Consider the following 22,537-nt stretch of genomic DNA (forward strand, 5'->3'; position numbering starts at 1 on the left):
ATGTCTTTACCTAGTTTACGTAGATTGTTGGCGCTTTTAATTATCTGTTGTATTAGTTTTGGGCGTTTTTTGTGTTTTTGTTTTTTTATGGCCTGCAGCCAACTTAATGAGTCTGAAAGGATTAGGGTTTTTTGGTGTCTATCTATTTGATCGCTGTGCAGGGCTGTTACTATCCCCATCAATTCGGCTGTGAAAATTGATTGATTATTTGGGAGCCTATAAGATTGTGTTTCTTTTGGGGGTTTGTTGATATGGATGCCTAATCCTGTGCGTTTTGAGCACGGGTCAAAGGACCCATCTGTGTAAATGTGACGCCAATTTGGCCATTTTTCTTGTATTTATGCTAGTGTGATGGATTTAGCGGTATTTGGATCAGTTTCTTTATTTAGTCTGGTGAAGAGAGATATGTCGATTTTGGGTGGTTGAAGTTTGGGTGTGAAGGTATTATTTGGGGCTGTGTTTAAATGTAAATTATTTAGCTTGTGTGTATTTAGGTAATTTATTATGCAATGAGAGATTGGTGTTAATTGAGGGTTTTTGCGAGCTAGAGCTTGGAGTCTCGGGCTTATATTAGTTTTAAGGATCTGTTGGTTTTGTTGGGTTGAGCCTCAGTCATCTATTGTTAGATGTTCTCGGCGCAGATCCAGGGGTATTTCGCCTGTTAGTGCCTGTAGCCATATGCGCGGCGTGCCATGCAGAGTGCGTGTGATTATCTTGAGTGCTTGATATTGAATTGAGTTTAGTTTATCGCTTAATGAGAAGTTTAAGGTGTGGTATATTTGGCATCCATAGTCTATTTTTGATCTAATTAGTGACTTGTAAAGTGACAGTAGGGTCTCCTTGGAGGCCGCCCAGTTGGAGCCTGTCAGGCAGCGTAGTGTGTTTAGGTCTTTAGTTCATCTATTTGTTAGGTGTTTAATGTGAGCACCCCAGGTGAGGTGTTCATCAAAGATTAGTCCAAGGAATTTGGTTTCTTTTTGGAATTGTATGGGTTTTTTGTTTAGTTGTAGTTTGGGAGTGTTTGCATGCATATTTCTATGTTTGAATACTATCCCTGTGTTTTTTTTGGCATTTAGTGAGAAACCCCATTTATTTGCCCATATTTGAATTTTATTTAATGCATTCTGCAGTAATCTTTTAGCCATAATTATGCTTCTGGTGCGGACCCATAGGGCTCCATCATCAGCATATTTGGAAGTTTGAATTTTATTGGGTATTCCCTCGAATAGGTCATTAATCATAATGTTGAAAAGTTTTGGGCTTAGAATGCTACCTTGGGGAGTGCCATTTTCTAAGGGACACTGGTCCGATAGCGTTTGGTCAATACCCACTGTTATTTTGCGATTAGTTAGGAAGTCTTTGATATACTTTATTATTTGGCCTTACACCCTTCACTTCACATTGTCTGTCTATATGTAAGCCCTGGTAAGCTCACAGCCAAGTAAAGGCTGATGTTATGCAATTGTGGCTTGGCTATTGCTCGACAGGTAGACAAATTGGTCAGTTCCCAGGTCGGGTGTTAACTGACCTGCCATGTCGGCAAGATTTGAGTGAGTGAGTGAGTTGGGTTTAACGCTGCTTTTAACAGTATTCCTGGCAAGATTTGAAACTTTAATTGCGTATGCCATGTCGGCAATGTGTGAACGAAGGTAAATTATGGATTACATGAAACATTCACTGGATCTTGTTCGGAAATGATGGGATATTACAGCATAAAGTAAGACTGTTCTTATTGTGATTGATGTTTGCGTTTGCTGTTGATGAATAATATGAAGCTTGATGAGACTGCCAGTATTAAATCATTTTCAAATTGTTGAGTGATCTCTGCTTGTTATGTATGGAAACCGTTTAGTGGATCCACACGTAACATCACTAAGACCCACCAAGGTAAGGCCTGGTGTATGGACTTGGGGGAGTCATGTGGAGCAGGGATCAACACACAGAGGACATGCTGGCCTTCAAGCATGTATGCAAAAACTTGCTAAGATTCACTGTGACTTCTTAGGATTTATTGAGGATTGGTAAGACTAGTAAAAACTCACCAAGACTGACAAAGCCGGTAGACCAGGTGTATGGACTTGTGACGCATCAGATCAAGACTTAGGACATGATGGCCATCAAACATGAAGGCAGGACTCACTGACTCTTGGTATGACTCAGCAAGGTGGCAGACCAAGTGTGTGGGCGTGGAGTCAGAGGTGCAAGGGGTCAACACACAGAGGGCATGGTGGCCATAAAAAATGCATGAGAAAAAAAGCTACTTAAAAACACAAGATTTGCTAAGACTCACCAAGGCGGCAGACGAGGTGGATGGACTTGGAGTCGGCATGGTGCAGGGGGTCAAGGCTGACACGGAAGCGGTTGTGGAGCCGAGCGATCTCGCCCTGCAGCAGGTCCGGGAGACCTTCCCTCTTTGTGTGGTGGGAAGTCGTCTTCTGCTTCTTGGGTGGACTAGGACCTCTGGAGGCATTCAGGCAATGATGTACAATACAGTAGACACACTGTTTGGTTGGTTGGTTGGTGTGTTGTTAAACGCCACACTCAGCAATATTCCTGCTATATGACGGCGGTTTGGAAATAATCGAGTCTGGACCAGACAATCCAGCGATTAATATCATGAGCATCGATCCACGTAATTGGGATCGATGACATGCATCAACCGAGCCTGACCACCCGATCCTGTTAGTCGCCTCTTACGACAAGCACAGTCGCCTTTTATGGCAAGCACGGCTTGCTGAAGATCTATTCTACCCCGGAATCTTCACGGGTCAGTAGACACATGGATCATGGGGCATCAGATTGCATGTCTAACAGGGCCCCGTTCCACAAAGCGAATGCAGTTCTATGCCTGTCAAAAGTCTGGGAATTACGATCACCTCAGCATTATGATTGTTTTGTGGAATTATAAAAACGCCAATATCGCCACTTTTTTATAAATCAATTGTCACAACTAAATATCGACCATGACAAGACTTACCCACAGAATCAAAGAACCATTACATGGGAGATTTTAGCACTATGACTCTGATTACAGTTTCTGAAATATTGTCCGGATATACGAGTTTACGGATATCTGAATTTGTTAAGATTTCCTTCTTTTCCCAAGCTGCCACTGTATTTTGTTTGCACTTAGCAGACTGGCTTGCCATGTTGACTGTGATACAATATATAGAGAGGACATTTGATGTCAAATGAAAATGTCTCCTTGTCCCCCGTCACTAAATGAGAGACACATTTCACGAGACACATGGAATATCCTATTTATATTATAATTTCTGAGTAATTGTCTACCCGAAAATTAAATTATTTCATTACAAATGTAAAACCTTGAAACATAAATTCTCCCAACTTAACACACAGAGGCGTGTCACCACTCATTGTATTTGCGACTTAAAAAGTAGTTCCGTGTTTGGAAAATCTTAAAAACTATAAACAAAAGTAACGAAAATGATGACGAAAAATCTTTATCATATATTTAGATATGATTATATACAAAATCAACTTCAACAAAAAAATATTCTTGAAATCTACGAGATCGATAATGGAAGCGAAAGAACACATGCTGGTCAAGTAACAAAAATAGTGCTTTGCGAAAAGAAGAGTCTTGATTTATGAGTTACTTGAGAAATCTACAGTTTCAAGAGAATAACAAATGACAAGAACCAATACTAACTCCACAAATGACCATCTGTCATTATTTTGCCTTTTCAATGTGGAATTAACCTAAAACGGAAGTCAACAGTGTTTGTACGGAATGGAACTTACAATAAAGGGAGACAATTTGAGGGAAGGTAACTCTTGTATAACAAAAGTTTCTTCAAACTGTTATGTTCACTGCAATGAAAATATCACTTTTCTCAACTTCAGACAACTCAGTCTTTCACACTGAAGTACATAATAAAACGTGCAGACACTCGGTCACCTTTCTTATTGCATGTTAATTGACAGATTCCTCTCAAACTCCTCAGTCACCTGACAATGACTGCCCGATGAACCATGGTAACTAATTGACAGAGTGTCACATGATACCGCCCCTTTGATGTTGGCTGACGGCTGACACCGTCAAGCATGGTTGCTATCCAGTAAGTGGGACACAATGGTGATGGAATTTGAAATACACTGTCCGAATCCGAAAACCTGATTTCCACATAAAAGAAGCATTTTTTGTTGAATCTATTTCATTTCACACAAATATTGCCCAGCAGGCAAGGTTTTCAGATATCTGGGGACTGGATAAGCGGAATTCCACTGTACGAACATATTACCAACACATACTATACTCAGTGGCCAAGAGCTCCTGTCAATCCAAGGCCAGCATAATTAGTGCTATGTGTGAAACTGAGACAGGTGTCATCCCGGCAACCACGTTCTACCCAAGGCATTAACTGACCATAAAAGTCCAGTTTCCACCCTTGCCGAACTAGCCTGGGATTCCGAAGTTACCATTTGGCTGCACTAATGAGTCTTTGCATAGGCCAATCAAAAACGCGTAACAAACTAGACATCTAGTTCGTAAACATGGATTTCAACATGTTCAACGTGCAGATTTTGGTAAACTAAACAATTTGCAAACCATGTGTACCGCCAACTGGGCTTTGACAGATATTTTGATTGGTCAATCAGAGGGACAGAGAAAGGACATAACTTGTAACAGCCACTGGCGGCACTATGATTCAGCCTGGAAATTCCAGTCTAGTTCGTCAAGGGTGGAGAATGGACTTTTCATCTTCGGGCAGATGGGCAACCATTTAATTGAAAGCCATTCTATACTTTGATATAGGAGTGATGACTTTGATTGATTCATAGGCAATATGCAGATTTATGCTTCATATCCTGAATATGGAATTTACCCTCTCTCAGAAATGTATTCCCCTTCCAGGTGGGATACATAGAATTTCACCTCGATCATGTGAACCAATCAGATCTCAACATTCTGACATGGAGGTAAGATAATGATGCATGTATTGCGATATATGGCATGCATTTTTTTATTTTAATTTGTTATGAACATGAATAAACAAGGGACCAATATATCAGGCTTTCCCGGCCATTTTTTAAAACTTCATCCATACTAGTTACGTTATATAGAGGCTGCAAATAGTTTCGCTTTTACGATCACAGAAAACAAGTTACCAACTTTTGAATTTCACGTGTATAAATATTACCAACAAGACAAAAATATGCATGATTTTTAACTGTGAACAAGTAAGGTGTATGTGTACCTGATGGGGGCTCCACAGAGGGTGTTGATTGCGGGGCCAAAGGAGCGGAAGAGGCTGTGGTTGATGGTGGAGGACTTGATATGGGTGGACAGAGCGTCCGTCAGATGCTGACACCAGGAGCTATGGACGCTAGACACTGCCGTGCTCGAACTCTGAAAACAAAATCAAACAGACATTTACCTTCCATGAAATCAGGGACAACAGATTTACCCTATACAGCCCATTGGTCTGCGTATTGGGAAAATAATTGTATTGCAATATATTGCAATAGAGGAATCTGTATTGTGATGCATACTGCAATATATTGGGAGCTAAAGTGTTTGACAGTGATTGTACACGCAGATCCTATTTTCTACACACTGAATTAAATAGGGATTTGACCTGGATTTTGTATTGCAAAATATTGCCATACACTAACCTGTATTGCGATATGTATTGCCATTTATTGCCAATTTACATTTTCATGAGTTATTCATTGTAATCAGAGTTATACACTGTATTAATGTCAGATACGATCAAGCTCCTTCCCAGCGCGTGGCACCTTCGTCATACTCTCAGTATAGAGAGCTCCGCAAACGGGCTATCGCTGTGAGGAGCTTGATAGTCGCGATGTGTACACACAAATTGATAAAAAGATCATCAGAGGCAAGTTGTATCAGAAAGATACTATTTTCCATCTCCATATCGATTGAAACACATAAACACATTTACAAACGTATCGCAATACATATTGCTGAAGATTTGGACCACAATATACCGGAGTACCAGTAATACCGCACACCCTTAGAAGTTAATATAATGAAGTCAAAGTCAGCATGGTGTGAAGCTGCCATTTTGCTTGTTTGCTCGTTTGTTGTTTAATGCCGCACTCAGTAATATTTCAGATATATGACGTCTGTCTGTGAATAATCGAGTCTGGACCAGACAATCCAGTGATTAACATCATGAGCATCGATCCACCCATTTGGGATCGATGACATTTTGCAAACCAAACACTTACCCCTTTAGTCTGTATGTCCCAGTTCTGGAGCACCTGCTCACATCGTTGCAACATCGCAACTGGCACCCTGCAACACCACATGACACAGTCAAGCACAGCCTATAAACCTCTAATCACGTGAGCCTATTCTTTTCATTCATTTTGTAGAACCTCTCAACAGCGACATTCAAGAGGAAGTCCCTCAGTCCCAGAATGTCCCTCACTAGGACATAATCTGCACAAGAAAACGTGAGGAATTGTGTAAAATCAAACGACAAATATCTTCCATATATTTCCGTGGATGAAACTTGCATCTTTCGTGTCTGTAGCCTTGAGAATGAACCAATAGGCTGCAGATGCACTAATAACCTCAATTCTTTCTCAATCAATAATATTCTGCCCTCCCCAACTTTCATCTTCACACTTTTTCATCACCTATACCTTGTCACAACTACCATCTGCTCCACATGCTTCACTGACCACTACTGCCAAGAGTTGTCTCCCTTTCTGAAGTGACGCTCTACCACTAGACCACGGAGGCAGTCTTAAAGTCAGTTGACAGTAACCGTTACCAGGAACGGTCATATTAAAGCCCTCCCTTTTTTAGCCCATGGGCTTAAATACCGAAACAAAAAATCCCATGGGCTTAAATTGAATAAAAATATTAGGAAGCTGGATTTGTTACAAAACATGTAGTAGCATCAATGCATGGCCTGACTGAAATGAGTCCAACATGTCCAAGATTATTGCACTTACATAGCAAAGTTCAGTTGTCTGTGGCTGCTTGTGCTAGTCTGGACTAATGCCGGTATAATAGTGCTAGCCCACTGAGATATCACACCACAGTTTAACATGGATATCCCACTCAGACACAGTATACTGACTACAAGCTGACCAGTGATGTTTCATCCCCTTAGCGCTGTGTGTTAGCAGAGCTCCAGATAAGCTTTTGGTGTTGTGGATATTTTACCCATGCATTTTAAAATCATTGGGTATCAGTAATTCTATCTGGGTATTCAAATTTCTGTTACCCACTAGTTTTTACACATGTGGGTATTTAAGTTAAATATTTAAAAACACTATTCATCTAGTCCCTGCAAACTGGTGTCGCGTGGGTTCGAGAGCTTTATAGGACTCAAAAATACCACAATACTTCCACAAGAAAGTGTGCGGGCAAATGATCATGATGTAACTGTCATTGTGGAGTTTGGCAAGGTTGACGGAATGCCCGTTTATAATTTCAAAATAAGTTGCTGATTTGCTCATCGAATATGCAGGGTTACTACACGATATTTTGATGATACGCACAAGTTTTAATTTTGTACCCTATCTGTAATCTTCGTTGCGTATTTGATACGCTTGGATTTTATTTTACAGCGTATATCTGCATTTCTGATGCGTATTTTACGCAGATACGCAGCTTATCTGGAGCTCTGGTGTTAGGCAAGTATCATATCTCAACATCTTTTGGTATGATGAGGTCATGGGATCGAAGCACCGACCTTCTGCTCTTCGGATAGGTGCTCTATCCACGAGACCACAGCAGCGGTTATATGCAATGATCTTAGGAACAAATTCATCTGCATTTTCTCCACTACACCATATCCTCTTTTAATTACAGAGTTATGACAATACAGCAACATGTTCTAATGCTCCTACCTCTTGGTGGAGTCAGTCAGAATGTCCAGTAAACTCTTCATTTTATGGTAATCTTTCTTCCGATCTGAAAGTTCAAACAAGTATGAATAACAGATTCTTAATATCGTATATCTTACCTCCTATATCTATATCAACCTATACTTTCTCATGCAAATTGTGTGAGTGGCGGGTTCTACCAGTAAGGCAGGACATGCTTACCTTTATGTGAACACCTCATCACCTCATTTCGTCATGACCAATTTTCAGGAATTTATTCATATACTTTTCACCATTATTTTGCCTTTAAAACACAATGGCATCTGTTTTGGCAGTATTTGTCTGGTTATTTCCTGGTTTTGCCATTCTTTATTCATACAATGGGCTAATGAATAAGGAAGCATTTATAAGATGAGTGAAGGGGCAGAATTAACTTTGAACATTCTATTTGTACATCACAAAATGTCAGTTTAATGTGGGAGGAATGCCCAGTGTAGTACAAGTCATAGATGCATTACACTTGGATGAAACCCACAGGTTTGTTTGTTGTTTAATGCCACATTCAGCAATATTCCAGCTAATTGACTGTAGACAAAGGGGGCATGGGTGGCCCAGTCGTCTAAGTCTAAGATTCCCGGTTTGCCCTGATTATGTTTCTAGGTTTGTCAGCACCATACCCATGCTTGTGGGTTTCACCGAAGTGGTAAATGTCTGAGACCTGCATCACTTCGGGCTTTCATCCCTCATTAAACTGACACGCCACGATATAACTTGAATACTGTTAAAAGCGGTGTTAAACCCAACTCACTCACTCACTCACTGTAGACTAAAAATATTCAAGTCTGGACCAGACAAACCAGTGACTGATATTATGAGCAACATTCCACCAGAACCAAAAACAGTGGATCTAGGTACGACAAAGCAACAGGGCCCTAATCCACAAAACACTTGTAGCACTACAACAATTGTAAGTCTATGATACCATAGGTTGCAAGGCTGTGAAGACTTCGCGGGTGGGGACCCAGAACTAGATTGGTTTGGTTGGTTGGTTTGTTGTTTAACGCCGCAATATTCCTGCTATATGATGGCAGGTCTGTAAATAATCGAGTCTGGACCAGACAATCCAGTGATTAATATCATAATGATCGATCCACCCAATTGGGATCGATGACATTCATCAACCAAGTCAGCGAGCCTGACCACCCGATCCCGTTAGGCGCCTTTTACGACAAGAATAGTCACCTTTTACGGCAAGCATGGGTTGCTGAAGACCTATTCTATCCCGGAATCTTCACAGATCCCCAGAACTAGATGACAGCGTGTCTCTACTGCTTACCTCCATCTTTCTCCAGCCTGTTGACCATGCGGCGGAGTGGGTCGATGTACTTGGACAGCTTGTTCAGTTTGTCCAGGTAGGCCTGCTCCTCGGTGGTGTTCCGGGGCTGGCCAGGACTCGGGGCGGGGCCCACAGAGCCGGGATTACCTGACACAGACATACAATTCCTTTTATGCCAATATTTTGCTCATAAACATAATAAAGATACATACAGTAGAACACGGACATAAGTGAGGTGAAATGGGGTTTAACGTCGCGTCCAAGATTATTGCACTTATATAGCGACATGCATGCACGCATATGTGTGTGTGTGTGGCTGCTTGTACTAGTCCAGACTGATGCCAATTTATAGTGCTAGCCAAACTGAGATACCATGCCGCAGTTTAACATGAATACCCCAATCAGACACAGTATACTGACTCCGAGCCAACCAGTCCTTGTTTGAGCCCCTTAATGCCGAGCGCCAGACAGGGTAACAACAAGTACCATCTTTTAGCGTCTTTTGGTATGACACAGCTGGGGATCAAACACCGGACCTTCCGCTCTCCGGGCGGACGCTCTACCATTAGACCACGGAGGCGGTGTAGAACACGGATATAACGAACACAGATGGAGAGAACAAACTGTTACAAAATCTGTGATTTATCTCCTCTATATTATCATATACAATTTACGTATATAATGAACTCGCCACAGTGAACTAACCCATACAGAGAACTAAATCTGCTCCCAGACAAGCCCAAAAACCACTAAATAGTGACGTGTTCTGCTAATACAAGGCAATGCTACAATTACGTGTGTAACGGGTTGGGGGTGGGGAAAACGTGGTTGTCAGGATGTTTTCAGTCCCATCCCAACCGTCAGTTTCCAAAGAGATATTGTTAAAACGGATGTAAAAGAAAACTATAACAAATAATAAAAGTCAATTGAAATCTTTACTTGTTGTTGTTGTTATTAATAATGATAGTTACAATTTCAATTTGTACATAAACTAACTGCAAGGCGTACTCTAGTTTTAACGCTTGTCAGTTTTGACAGTTAGATCCTAGATAATTAATTTCTACAAATTCTATTTAATCGACTCGAAAAAGAATAATTACTATGCGCAAAGGCAGAGCCAATAATGCTGCACGGTAATTGTTATTAAAAAAACTGTAAACTAGTCTATGGAATCATTATAAAATTTATAAAAACTCGCTGGCCAAAAACTACAACTTACGTTGAGTCTGTTATTTCTGCAACTGATTTGGAACGAGATTATATTCGTTGTGACGTCACTTCCGGAAATACATGTAGCAGAAGACGCCATAAGTTAGAGGGAGAAGAATGCGATTAAACACCAAATATACGACGTGACATTAACTAGGATGGATGTAATCTACTCAATAACATGTCCAGGAAGGTGTTTACGTAAGTATTTTGGAATAAATATATTTACTTTAGTGTATTTAGAGCATGAAACAATTTCGGAATGAACTATCCAACTTTTGATGACGTAAGCACCAGTAGATCGCGGGACTATTTGAGCCGATCACTGGAGCTAACTATAACTGTTAAATATTACTATGAAACATTTAATTGATCTTATACGTACAATATACATAGTTTTTACACACAAGACGTGTATGTAAAAATAAATAATCATATATTTAATAACTATTAAAACTTCAAACGATCGCGGGAACGTGGACGAAAACCGAAGGTCTTGATCGTTTTCGACCGAGCCTGACTATTACAATAGCCCCTTTTTTAAAAGAAGACTCGTCCCGAGTTAACATTTTTACATAAACATGGTATTATACATTGCATTTCAAGTAGCAAAAATTCTCATCCTGTTAATATTTATATCACTATAAATATTCATGTTTTTTCCTTGCAGTTAGCCCTTACAACGGCAGTTAAAGAAAGTGGTTTGTTGTGCAAGAATAACAATAATTCAACTTATTACATGTTATGTTACATCATTTACATTCAATTATAACTTCTTACCTTGTTGATTATCAATGGACACTGTTATAATACTTACATGTATCCCAAGAAATGGAAATAATTAATATCCTTAGATATGAAAACACATTCTTATTATTATAATAAGGTAATTCTTCACCAGGAAATATGTCAGTGAAGCACAATTATCAGTCTGTGAAACACACAATCTTTGGTTCTTGAAAACACAGTTCAGTTTCTTCACACACAGTTCTTGAATAGAATGTTCTGTCCTTTTCCAGGATATGGGTCTGGCTGTTTTCCACATGAATCAATGAACACAAGAATACATCTCAAAGAAATCAAGAGAGAAAAGATAAGATGATCAATGAAAGCAAAAAAAATAAGAGCCTTCATAAAAAGAAATTGCAAGAAAAATTAGAAGGAAATTTCCTCTCCCAGACAGATTATTATGCCGGCTGACTGCCACTGCCATGTGCCTTACCTAGGATGAAGGCGTCAGCAGCGCGACGCTGGTCAAGCTGCTGCTGAAATCGCCTACCCTCGGCAGACTGTAGCACGGCCATTGCCTCCCAGCCCTTGGCGATAAATTCATCAAGCTGGGGCCTGTTTGTGGGAATATCCAGGCAGGTAGGCCAGTGTGCCCCATGGCGAGCGTCAAGAGCCTGCTGCATCACAATATTGCGCTCTCTTAGAGCTGCAATTTCCATCTGCAAATCGGACACAGATGGCATATTTGGGAGTGAACATTTGAGAGGAACTGAATCAATTTCTTTCTTAGGTTCTGTGACAGTCTGTGACGTTTGGACAGACAGGGCAGAGCAAGAGGAAGATGCTTTTGCTGATTTCCCCTTCTTACCCGCCCTCTTGCCCCGGGGACGCCATGTCTGCCAGGACAAACAGTAAACCCCAGGGTCAACGAAATTTTCATTTCTTGCCACTTCAACAGTCACATCTGCGCAAAGCTTATCAACCTGAGAGGTAATAACATTTGAATTTAAATGCTTGTGCGCAATATGGTATTTTAAAGTTTTTAGTGAAGCGAGACAGTCATGACACTTCTTTACAGGGCAAGCAAATGATTTATGCACCCTGTGATGCGTTCGCGCCCAATGTTCTTCAAAGTCACGTCGCGATGCAAATGTCTTAGTGTCAAGACAGGCAGGGCAGTCCATATTTGGTATGAATTTAATAAATTTCATTCCTGGCGCCCCCTCCATCACCTCTGGATGTACCGATCCCCATTGCTTGATCTCCTCTTCATCAACATCCAGGGTGAGAATGTCAGCCATCCTTCTGACTGCAAATAAGGAGTAAGTAACGCCTGCATGAGATATGTTGTAACTTCAACAGTGCTCATCACTTCTCTTTATTCTAGATTCATCCTAGGAATCATGATCCATCATCAGCTTCCTTAGTGAGAACTAGAGTGAATCCCATACCAATCAACCATATCCAGTAAATAGTTTAGAAAGCTTACATCAAGCCCAAATTTTAAATCTCTACCACTTAAAAGATGTGTTGTTTAACATTCAACTTTCGTGCCAGTACATTCCCTAGATCACATTTTGATCTGTTGCATCCACAATGCAACCGCAATATTCATATCTTCATGAAACTAAAGTATAAAGGGGTCTGACAATATGTAGGAAAACAAGTGAAATATAATTGTTTTTAAATTCATTTGGAATAACAGTACACTAACAGTATGTGAGAATTACTGAGAAGTCCACCATGTTGGAGGATCATCTCCCTCATAGGGCAGAAGTCTGTCAACATGGACAACCCGAGGTGAGTTATTTGAACCATCCTGTATACGGTAAGTCACATCATCAATCTGTTTGATGACCACCCATCCCTTCTTCCAGCGAGTAATGAACTTCCTGCTGGACGGGAGGTTCTTCCCAGGATTATATAACCACACCGGTTGTCCAACCTTGAGTCGAAACTCTTTAGTTCCCACATCGTACCTTTTCTTCCGGATTTCGGAAGAATGTTTAAGGCTACGGCGGGCAGACTCAAAGGCATATTCAAACCTCTCCCTGAGTTTCTCAACATACTCTTCATGTTTCTGAGCATTCTCATTTGGGTTTCCAGTAATAAGTTGGATTGGTAACCGGACTTCCCTACCCAATGTAAGTTCATTTGGCGTAAAACCAGTAGACTCATGTCTAGAAGATCTGTAAGCTGCCATGACATAGGGAAGGTGCTTGTCCCATGATTTTGGTTTCCCATCGGCATATATGCAGAGCATGGCACCCAAGGTACGGTTAAAACGCTCAACCTGGCCATTGGCTTGCGGTCGAAGAGCTGTTGTCCTTGTTTTCACAATGCCAAGCAACTTACAGAATTCTTGGAAGAGAGTAGCCTCATATTGTCTGCCCTGGTCACTGTGTATTAGTGCAGGTGTACCAAAGCGACAAACCCACTCTTCCACTATTTTCTTGGCTACTGTTTTAGCCTCAATGTTTGGAATGGCGTAGGCCTCAGTCCACTTTGTAAAGACATCTGTAACCACCAAAATGAATTTGTTACCAGACTGTGTACGATCGAGCGGCCCCATAATGTCAGTAGTAAGTCGCTCCATAGGTGAGCCAGTTACATACTGCTTCATAGGTGCTCTCTGCTTCGAGGGTCTTTTCCGAGCAGCACACTTGTCACGTTTGGTACAATGTTGTCTAATGTCTCTTTTCATGTCAATCCAATAATAAGACTGTTGGATTTTTTGGAGAGTTTTCTGCACCCCCAGGTGACCTCCTAAAGGAGAATCATGAATATGGGTGAGGATCAGGCGACGTTTACAAGTTGGCATGACAATCTGCCAGTGCCACCGTCTGCCATCTTTGTTCTCCCACCTTCTATGGAGTACCCCTTGTCTAATAGACAACCGATCATATTGTCCCCACAGAGCCTTACAAGCACTCGAGGTGGCAGACACCTCTTTCCACTGTGGTCTGACATTATTAGCTCTGGCCTCGTAGATGAGTGCAATATCATCATCAGCCAACTGAAGATTTTTCAGTTCATCTGGAGACAATTGTTCATAATGAACGGCAGTTTGGGTCATACTCCCAGTCTTTGCTGACTTGGACCTAGTCACTACACCACAAATGCTTGGAGATGAATCCAGGCCAGCGCATTGTTTGCTGCAAGGTCCATCTTCTCGTTTGCATTGAGGACATGGTGCACAAGGTCGGCGACTTAGGGCGTCTGCATTCCAGTGAATGCGCCCAGGTCTATGAACTTCATTTAAGTCATAATTGCTCAGTTCTTGTAACCACCTGGCCATCTGATTTACAGGTTTCTTAATCCGCTTGGCCCAAACCACAGCAGAATTATCGGTTCTTATAATGACAGGCCGTCCAAATACATAGGGATGCCAGTACCGGCAAGCAGTCACTACCGCAAGAAGTTCACGTCGAGTAACACAGTAGTTCCTCTCTGCTGCGGAGAGAGTCTTACTGAGGTATCCCAGAACTACTTCCCGACCTTCTTGCATTTGTGCCAAAACTGCGCCTAGTCCTTCACCTGAAGCATCAGTGTCAATGATAATTTGGCCTTCTGTTTGAGGAAAACCAAGAATCGGAGCGGAAGTAAGAGCGACCTTTAAGCTCATAAAAGCTTCGTCTGCTTCACTACTCCACTGGAACTCTACTAATTCACTAGTCAGTCTGGTTAATGGTTTTGCAATCTTTGAAAAGTTTTCAACAAATCGCCTGTAGTAATTTGCTAACCCTAAAAACCTCAAAACATCTTTGCGACATTTTGGTGTAGGCCATTCTTTAACAGCTTCTATTTTTTCAGGTTGTGTGTGGACACCATCTGCTGAAATCACATGCCCTAAAAAGTTAACTTTTGTCTGAAACAAGTGACATTTTTTAGGCTTCAGCTTCAACCCAGCTGCGGTAAGTCTGTCCAAGACCATTTTGAATCGTTCAAGGCATTGCTCAAAGTCTGTCCCAAAGACAATTATGTCATCAAGAAAACAGAGGCAGTCTTCCCATTGAAGACCTCTGAGCACTGTTTCCATCAAACGCTCAAAAACACTTGGTGCATTGCACAGACCGAATGGCATAACTGTCCACTCATATAACCCAGATCTTGTGACAAATGCGGTCTTTTCACGATCTTTAGGGTCCATCTCTACCTGCCAATACCCTGCTTGTAAGTCCATCGTGCAGAACAGTTTTGCACCACCTAGACTATCAATACAGTCTTCTATTCTCGCTTGAAAGATTCAACAAACGGTAGTCACAACAAAATCTGTAATCTGTAACAAAGTCTGCCAGCTGTTTTGAAAAAACATCGAGTTCATTCTCAACAATTCTCTCCGGCGACTCAAAATGTACTTTTCTCACTGCAGGTTGTGGATAAGCAGTGGTTCTCACAGATCGCTGAGTGGTCCGACAGTTTGGTCCGCCCAACACAGACTCGTACATCTCTGCAACATCAACCGCTCCTTGTAGCGAGCAAACACTCTTGTCAAGGAATCGGAGACGGAGATCTTTGTCTACGGCTCTTTTGAGAGCATCTAGCGCCAATCTCTCCTGGAGGCCATCATCCAGATCAGGATAGGCTTCCTGGACAAGTTGCCAAACATCGTCTCTCAAGTCTGCTATTGACTCCCCAGGCTTGCGGTTCCAGTTGAGTAATTCTTCCTGCTTAACATCAGGGAAACTACTACCGTACCGTCTCCGAAGAGTATCGGAAAGCCATTGGTAGTCGTAGCGACTTCGCTCAGGTAACCTTGCATAAAACACCTGTGCTGCTCCTTCCAGAGCGCATCCCAGCATATCTGCACACTGCTGGTCAGTCCATTGTGACTGTCTAGCGACATTCCTGAACTGAGCCTTGAAGGCAGCATAATCCCCCTTACCACTGAACTTTGGCAAGTGCAAGGAGATCCGCGCCACAGGAGTAGCTCTGGAATCAGGTTGTCTGACATCCATGGCGTTAACCCGCTCGGCTAAGCTCAAAACTGTGTTTGAGAGCTGTGCCATAATGTTAACCATGTTAGTCTCATTCTGACCATTCTGCTGGTCATTCCTACCAATAGGTCTATATAACACATTGTCATACAAAGATGGTGAGTAGTGCCTGTTCGAGTCCAATGACTGTGAATTGCCCTGAAAACTTTGCTGCCGGCCATGACCATGTAAGTCACCTTCACTGAAGGACCTACTCGGATCAACAAACCTGGCGCTATTTTCTCTGGCTGCACCTTCTTCAAGGTAACCATCTGCTATTGGTCTGCGACTTTCACTCGCGACCTGTTGTCTTACAATTAGGTTATCAACAATTTGTTGTCTACGAGACCTTAAATTAGTTGCAGGGCCTTCCATTGCGTCGAGTTTATCAGAAAAACTGTTTTGATAATGATCCATAACTACACAAATAAGTTAAGAAGTAAAGTTTCAACATTATTTCCATTTATCCAAATAGACAATATCCCACTTCTGACACCATTAAACTGTAACGGGTTGGGGGTGGGGAAAACGTGGTTGTCAGGATGTTTTCAGTCCCATCCCAACCGTCAGTTTCCAAAGAGATATTGTTAAAACGGATGTAAAAGAAAACTATAACAAATAATAAAAGTCAATTGAAATCTTTACTTGTTGTTGTTGTTATTAATAATGATAGTTACAATTTCAATTTGTACATAAACTAACTGCAAGGCGTACTCTAGTTTTAACGCTTGTCAGTTTTGACAGTTAGATCCTAGATAATTAATTTCTACAAATTCTATTTAATCGACTCGAAAAAGAATAATTACTATGCGCAAAGGCAGAGCCAATAATGCTGCACGGTAATTGTTATTAAAAAAACTGTAAACTAGTCTATGGAATCATTATAAAATTTATAAAAACTCGCTGGCCAAAAACTACAACTTACGTTGAGTCTGTTATTTCTGCAACTGATTTGGAACGAGATTATATTCGTTGTGACGTCACTTCCGGAAATACATGTAGCAGAAGACGCCATAAGTTAGAGGGAGAAGAATGCGATTAAACACCAAATATACGACGTGACATTAACTAGGATGGATGTAATCTACTCAATAACATGTCCAGGAAGGTGTTTACGTAAGTATTTTGGAATAAATATATTTACTTTAGTGTATTTAGAGCATGAAACAATTTCGGAATGAACTATCCAACTTTTGATGACGTAAGCACCAGTAGATCGCGGGACTATTTGAGCCGATCACTGGAGCTAACTATAACTGTTAAATATTACTATGAAACATTTAATTGATCTTATACGTACAATATACATAGTTTTTACACACAAGACGTGTATGTAATAATAAATAATCATATATTTAATAACTATTAAAACTTCAAACGATCGCGGGAACGTGGACGAAAACCGAAGGTCTTGATCGTTTTCGACCGAGCCTGACTATTACAACGTGTATTGTGTTTTGTTTTATCTAAGATGGCAGACATTTCCGAACGAAAACGTATATAAGGACCCATGTATATAACAAACTGATTTCTCTGGTCCCTTGTAGTTTGTTATATCCATGTTCTACTGTACAATGTACCAAGAGAATCTTCGCAAATTATTAAAACAAATAAAACAAGTATTTGTCACAGAGTGACGAAATATCCCCCGCCTGTACACCATAGTACCAAATATGAAGACAATCCAGCGATTAGTTCTTGAGATATTGTGGCAACACCGTTTTCCAACTCCAAAAACAGATTTGCCTGCTGTGACCTTGAAAATGGGGTCAAGGTCACCAAAACTGACTGGTGTCTGCGGAGTCTGTACATACACCATAGTTCCAAATATGAAGACAATCCAGAGATTAGTTCTTGAGATATTGCGGCAACACCGTTTTCCAACTCCAAAAGCAGATATGCCTGCTGTGACCTTGAAAATGGGGTCAAGGTCACCAATATTGCGGCAACACCGTTTTCCAACTCCAAAAGCAGATATGCCTGCTGTGACCTTGAAAATGGGGTCAAGGTCACCAAAACCAACTGGTGTCTGCGGAGTCTGTTACCTTGAAAATTAAGTTAATGTTACCTTGAAAATTAATTTAAGGTCACGAGTCTGTATATACACCATAGTACCAAATATGAAGACAATCCAGAGATTAGTTCTTGAGATATCGCGGCAACACTGTTTTCCAACTCCATAAGCAGATTTGCCTGCTGTGACCTTGAAAATGGGGTCAAGGTCACCAAAACTGACTGGTGTCTGCGGAGTCTGTATATACACCATAGTTACAAATATGAAGACAATCCAGAGATTAGTTCTTGAGATATTGCGGCAACACCGTTTTCCAACTCCAAAAGCAGATATGCCTGCTGTGACCTTGAAAATGGGGTCAAGGTCACCAAAACCGACTGGTGTCTGCGGAGTCTGTATATACACCATAGTTCCAAATATGAAGACATTCCAGCGATTAGTTCTTGAGATATTGCGGCAACACCGTTTTCCAACTCCAAAAGCAGATATGCCTGCTGTGACCTTGAAAATGGGGTCAAGGTCACCAAAACCGACTGGTGTCTGCGGAGTCTGTATATACACCATAGTTCCAAATATGAAGACATTCCAGAGATTAGTTCTTGAGATATTGCGGCAACACCGTTTTCCAACTCCAAAAGCAGATATGCCTGCTGTGACCTTGAAAATGGGGTCAAGGTCACCAAAACCGACTGGTGTCTGCGGAGTCTGTATATACACCATAGTTCCAAATATGAAGACAATCCAGTGTTTAGTTCTTGAGATATCGCGGCAACAAACAGGTGGGACGTACGGACGGACGTACGGACGGTCGTGAATACTATATCCCCCGCTTCGCGCTTTCGCGCGGCGGGGGATAAATATTAGTGGCTCCAAATGATGAAAATAACTGACTGCCTTGAAAGGGTTACTTGTTTTCCTTGTTTTAGTTAATTCCGATCTTTATTGTTTCTTAGGACGCAGGATATGTCATGTGACATGACAGCCTCGAAATATGACTCCTTCAATAAAATATCAGCAGCAACTCAATTACCAAAACGTTTTTTTCAGAAAGGAGAACCTATTTTCTGTGGAGTTGGCCCCCACCCTTACCTACCAGGAGTGTTGAGGGCTGCGCTGGGGGATGGCGTGCCAGTGTTCCCCTTGGCCGCGGGAGATGGTGTTACCTGCGGCTGAGGGGATGGTGCCGTCAACATGGTGACTGGAGAACTGTCATAAAAGGACACACATTTTATTGTCTCTATTTTACAAAATAAATAAAATTATTTCACAACAAGTGATTAATGGGTAACATCACAAGTGGGCTGAGGATCAGTGGATGGTTTTAGGATGCAATCAGCAACATTACAAGTATCTAACCATTGAAATACGAAAGAAAGTGATATGACCCGTAGATAAGCCGAACCAGGAAGTGATAGGCAAAAAACACTGCGAAGTCGGACTGCAAGACATGTGCTGGTACTCGCAGATATTCAATAATATAAGATGATAAACGTTGTCAGCTAGAGGGACGAATGCAGCACTGTAAGCACGGCGTTATTATTATGGCGATATTAACAATCCCTTCCACCTGTCCAGCATGCTTTAAGAAGGTGAAAGTTAACGTACCTCATCTGAGCAGGGGAGTGGGCAGGAGCCATGGAGCCAGCTGACTGTGGTCCAGACGACTGAAATATTGTCAAGAGCAAGACATTTTATTCCTCAAATAATCTTGAACTGAAGGCTTACGGCAACCTTTTCTCTTTCAACCAAGCAGGATTCTTATGAGACTAATTTAAAGATAGTAAAAGAGTGAGTGAGTGAGTGAGCTGGGTCCAACAACTGCTTTGAACAGTAGAGTTGCGTCCCTTGGACACGAATCCTGGATCACCCTGATTATGTTCCCAGATTTGTCAGCACCATACCCTTGGTCATGGGTTTCACCAAAGTGGTAAACGTCTAAGACCTGCACCACTTCGGGCTTTTCGGGTGCTGACATGCTGTGATGTAACTGGAATACTGTTCATTAAAAGCATTAAAACCCTACACACACATTCGCTGACAAAAAAGGTTTGAAAAGATTTTGCGACTGTATGGTCTTCTTCATATGTTGTTGAATTTATGAGAACTTGAGAACATGATTTCGCCTCCAATCGCACAAGTCTAATGCTTATAAATGAAATCATTTTCTATGGACATTTAACCAGTCTTCAATAGTTCATCTTACAGGGACATAATTCACTATCATGTGGATATGTCTCCTGTTACAACGATGATGAATCACCTGTTGGAACTGCTGCTGCTGGCCTGAGATCCCACTGGGGCCGACAGGGCGAGGAGCTACCCCAGACGTGGGTTGGAACGGGATCTGAATCAAAGATGGAATGCTCTTCAATACCTCCATAAATTACTTTTGCTACCAACCACAGCAGTGACCGATCGATGTAAGATGTACAAGCTGTTTTTATTTCCGTTTCAGTTAAGTATTTTTCACATCTTTTTTATATCCATACAGACTACTGTAAACAAGGAATTTTTTGCGACCGTTTTATTATTGTGAGTTTTGCGAACGAGACTCAATTGCAAAAATTAAAAACGCAAAAATAAGTATAAATAATACATACATACTTTATTCATTGCAACACGTCATCAAATGTTGAAATCATCAACCAGAACCACAAGTTACTCAATAAGTTAAAAACACAAATGAATGCAGAATGATCACACAATACATCTCAAATGACAGTGTAAACAGACCAATTATTCTATTCACTTCTATTCTGGTCTACGCTATGATAAGTTTGTTTGATTGTTTGTTCTTTGACGCTGCAATCAGCAATATTTCAGCTATATGACGGCGGTCTGTAAATAATCAAGTCTGGACCGTGAAGATCCAGGTTAGAACTGTTCTTCAGCAAGTCATGCTATTCGTCAGGGGGAATTATCGGAACCGGGTGGTCAACCTCGCCAACTTGTTTGATGTATGTCATCAAATCCCTGAGTTGATCTATCTAGACTCCATTATTTACAGACCACTATCATCTAACTGGAATATTTTTGAGTGTGGAGTAAGCAAGACAAAACCCATCTACTATACTGACATTCTGACAGGAGGCGGGGAGTGGTTGACTCTGAACAGGCTGCACATTCTGGGGAGAGGTGACAATGAATGCATCTTGTCTCTGAAACAAATACACAAACTCAGTAAACAAACATGCCTGCAGTTTTCATCATCATCCTTTCTCAAACTTAGTATTCATCCTATGTAATTGTCACAACACACAAATACAGTGTTCATCAATGGCACATATTCAAATTTGGGATTGAGGAAAAAAAGAAACTCATCAAGAAAAAAAGTCATGCACAGTGAACAGTCCTTAGTTCGAGGCATCGGGTGAGTGAGTGAGTTTGGTTTTACGCCGCTTTTAGCAATATTCCAGCAATATCACGGCGGGGGGACACCAGAAATGGGCTTCCAATGGGAACCCATGACGGGAATCGAATCCGAGTCTTCAGCGTGACGAGCGAACCCTTTAACCACTAGGCTACCCAACCGCCCCTTGTTTCTTAACCAATCAAATTCATTGTACAGTGCACAAACACAGCATCGGTGTTAATCAATATCCTGTCAATATAAACAAACACAACATCAGTAATCATTATCCTGTCAAAGTAAACAAAGACAACATCAGCATGATCAGTAATCATCAATATCCTGTCAATATAAACAAAGACAACATCAGTAATCATCAATATCCTGTCAAAATAAACAAACACAGCACCAGTAATCATCAATATCCTGTCAAAATAAACAAACACAACATCGATGTCAATCAATATCCTGTTAAAATAAACAAACACAGCATCAGTAATCATTATCCTGTCAAAATAAACAAACACAACATCATGTCAATCAATATCCTGTTAAAATAAACAAACACAACATCGATGTCAATCAATATCCTGTTAAAATAAACAAACAGTATCAGTGTTACAGGAAGAAGTGGGGAGCTTGGTTGTTGAAACTGCTTAATGAAGCACTAATCTACCATCATGCATTTTTCTTGATAAGATGCACACTTTAGCCAGCTAGCTTCAGTTGTAGTCCTTTACTTGATTAATTACATGAAAATCATACTGAAATAAGTAGTTGTTTTTTGTCATGATGAGATCCACTTCCACACCAGTTCTGTCTGAATACACACCTGCAATTGGGGCTTCTGTTGCTGTGGTTGCTGCTGCTGCTGCTGCTGCTGTTGTTGTTGTTGCTGCTGCTGCTGCTGTTGGTGTTGCTGCTGGGCTCGCTGTTGCTGCATTAAATGCTGTGCCTGTTGCTGCGCAACAAGCTGTTGTCTCTGCTGTGGCGTCATTTGGTGTGTCGCCATCATACCTAACAAAATTGTCACAGTTAGTGAGTGTTGTTTTATGCTTCAGTCAACATATTACAGCCATATCCTTTGG

General features: G+C 41.1%; 1 protein-coding gene across 2 annotated transcripts in view; it reads right to left on the minus strand.

Moving 5' to 3' along the window:
• LOC139472416 (mediator of RNA polymerase II transcription subunit 15-like) overlaps positions 1-22,537 on the minus strand; it is a 67,644-nt gene that overhangs the window by 37,059 nt on the left and 8,048 nt on the right. The window contains exons 5-14 of one of the 2 annotated variants that reach the window (XM_071254890.1): positions 22,282-22,466; positions 21,178-21,258; positions 20,361-20,444; positions 19,706-19,764; positions 19,194-19,306; positions 9,173-9,319; positions 7,861-7,924; positions 6,223-6,289; positions 5,223-5,374; positions 2,291-2,460 (exon numbers count right to left, since the gene is read on the minus strand). In XM_071254890.1, the coding sequence (XP_071110991.1) occupies positions 2,291-2,460; positions 5,223-5,374; positions 6,223-6,289; positions 7,861-7,924; positions 9,173-9,319; positions 19,194-19,306; positions 19,706-19,764; positions 20,361-20,444; positions 21,178-21,258; positions 22,282-22,466 (1,122 nt within the window). Of the gene's footprint in view, positions 1-2,290; positions 2,461-5,222; positions 5,375-6,222; positions 6,290-7,860; positions 7,925-9,172; positions 9,320-10,125; positions 12,420-19,193; positions 19,307-19,705; positions 19,765-20,360; positions 20,445-21,177; positions 21,259-22,281; positions 22,467-22,537 lie in introns of those variants that run through there. The other variant, XM_071254891.1, reaches the window with a different exon arrangement.

This window comes from Haliotis cracherodii, unplaced genomic scaffold, assembly GCF_022045235.1.
Source record: "Haliotis cracherodii isolate W230 unplaced genomic scaffold, xgHalCrac1.p SCAF_24, whole genome shotgun sequence".
Lineage (NCBI taxonomy): Eukaryota > Metazoa > Mollusca > Gastropoda > Lepetellida > Haliotidae > Haliotis > Haliotis cracherodii.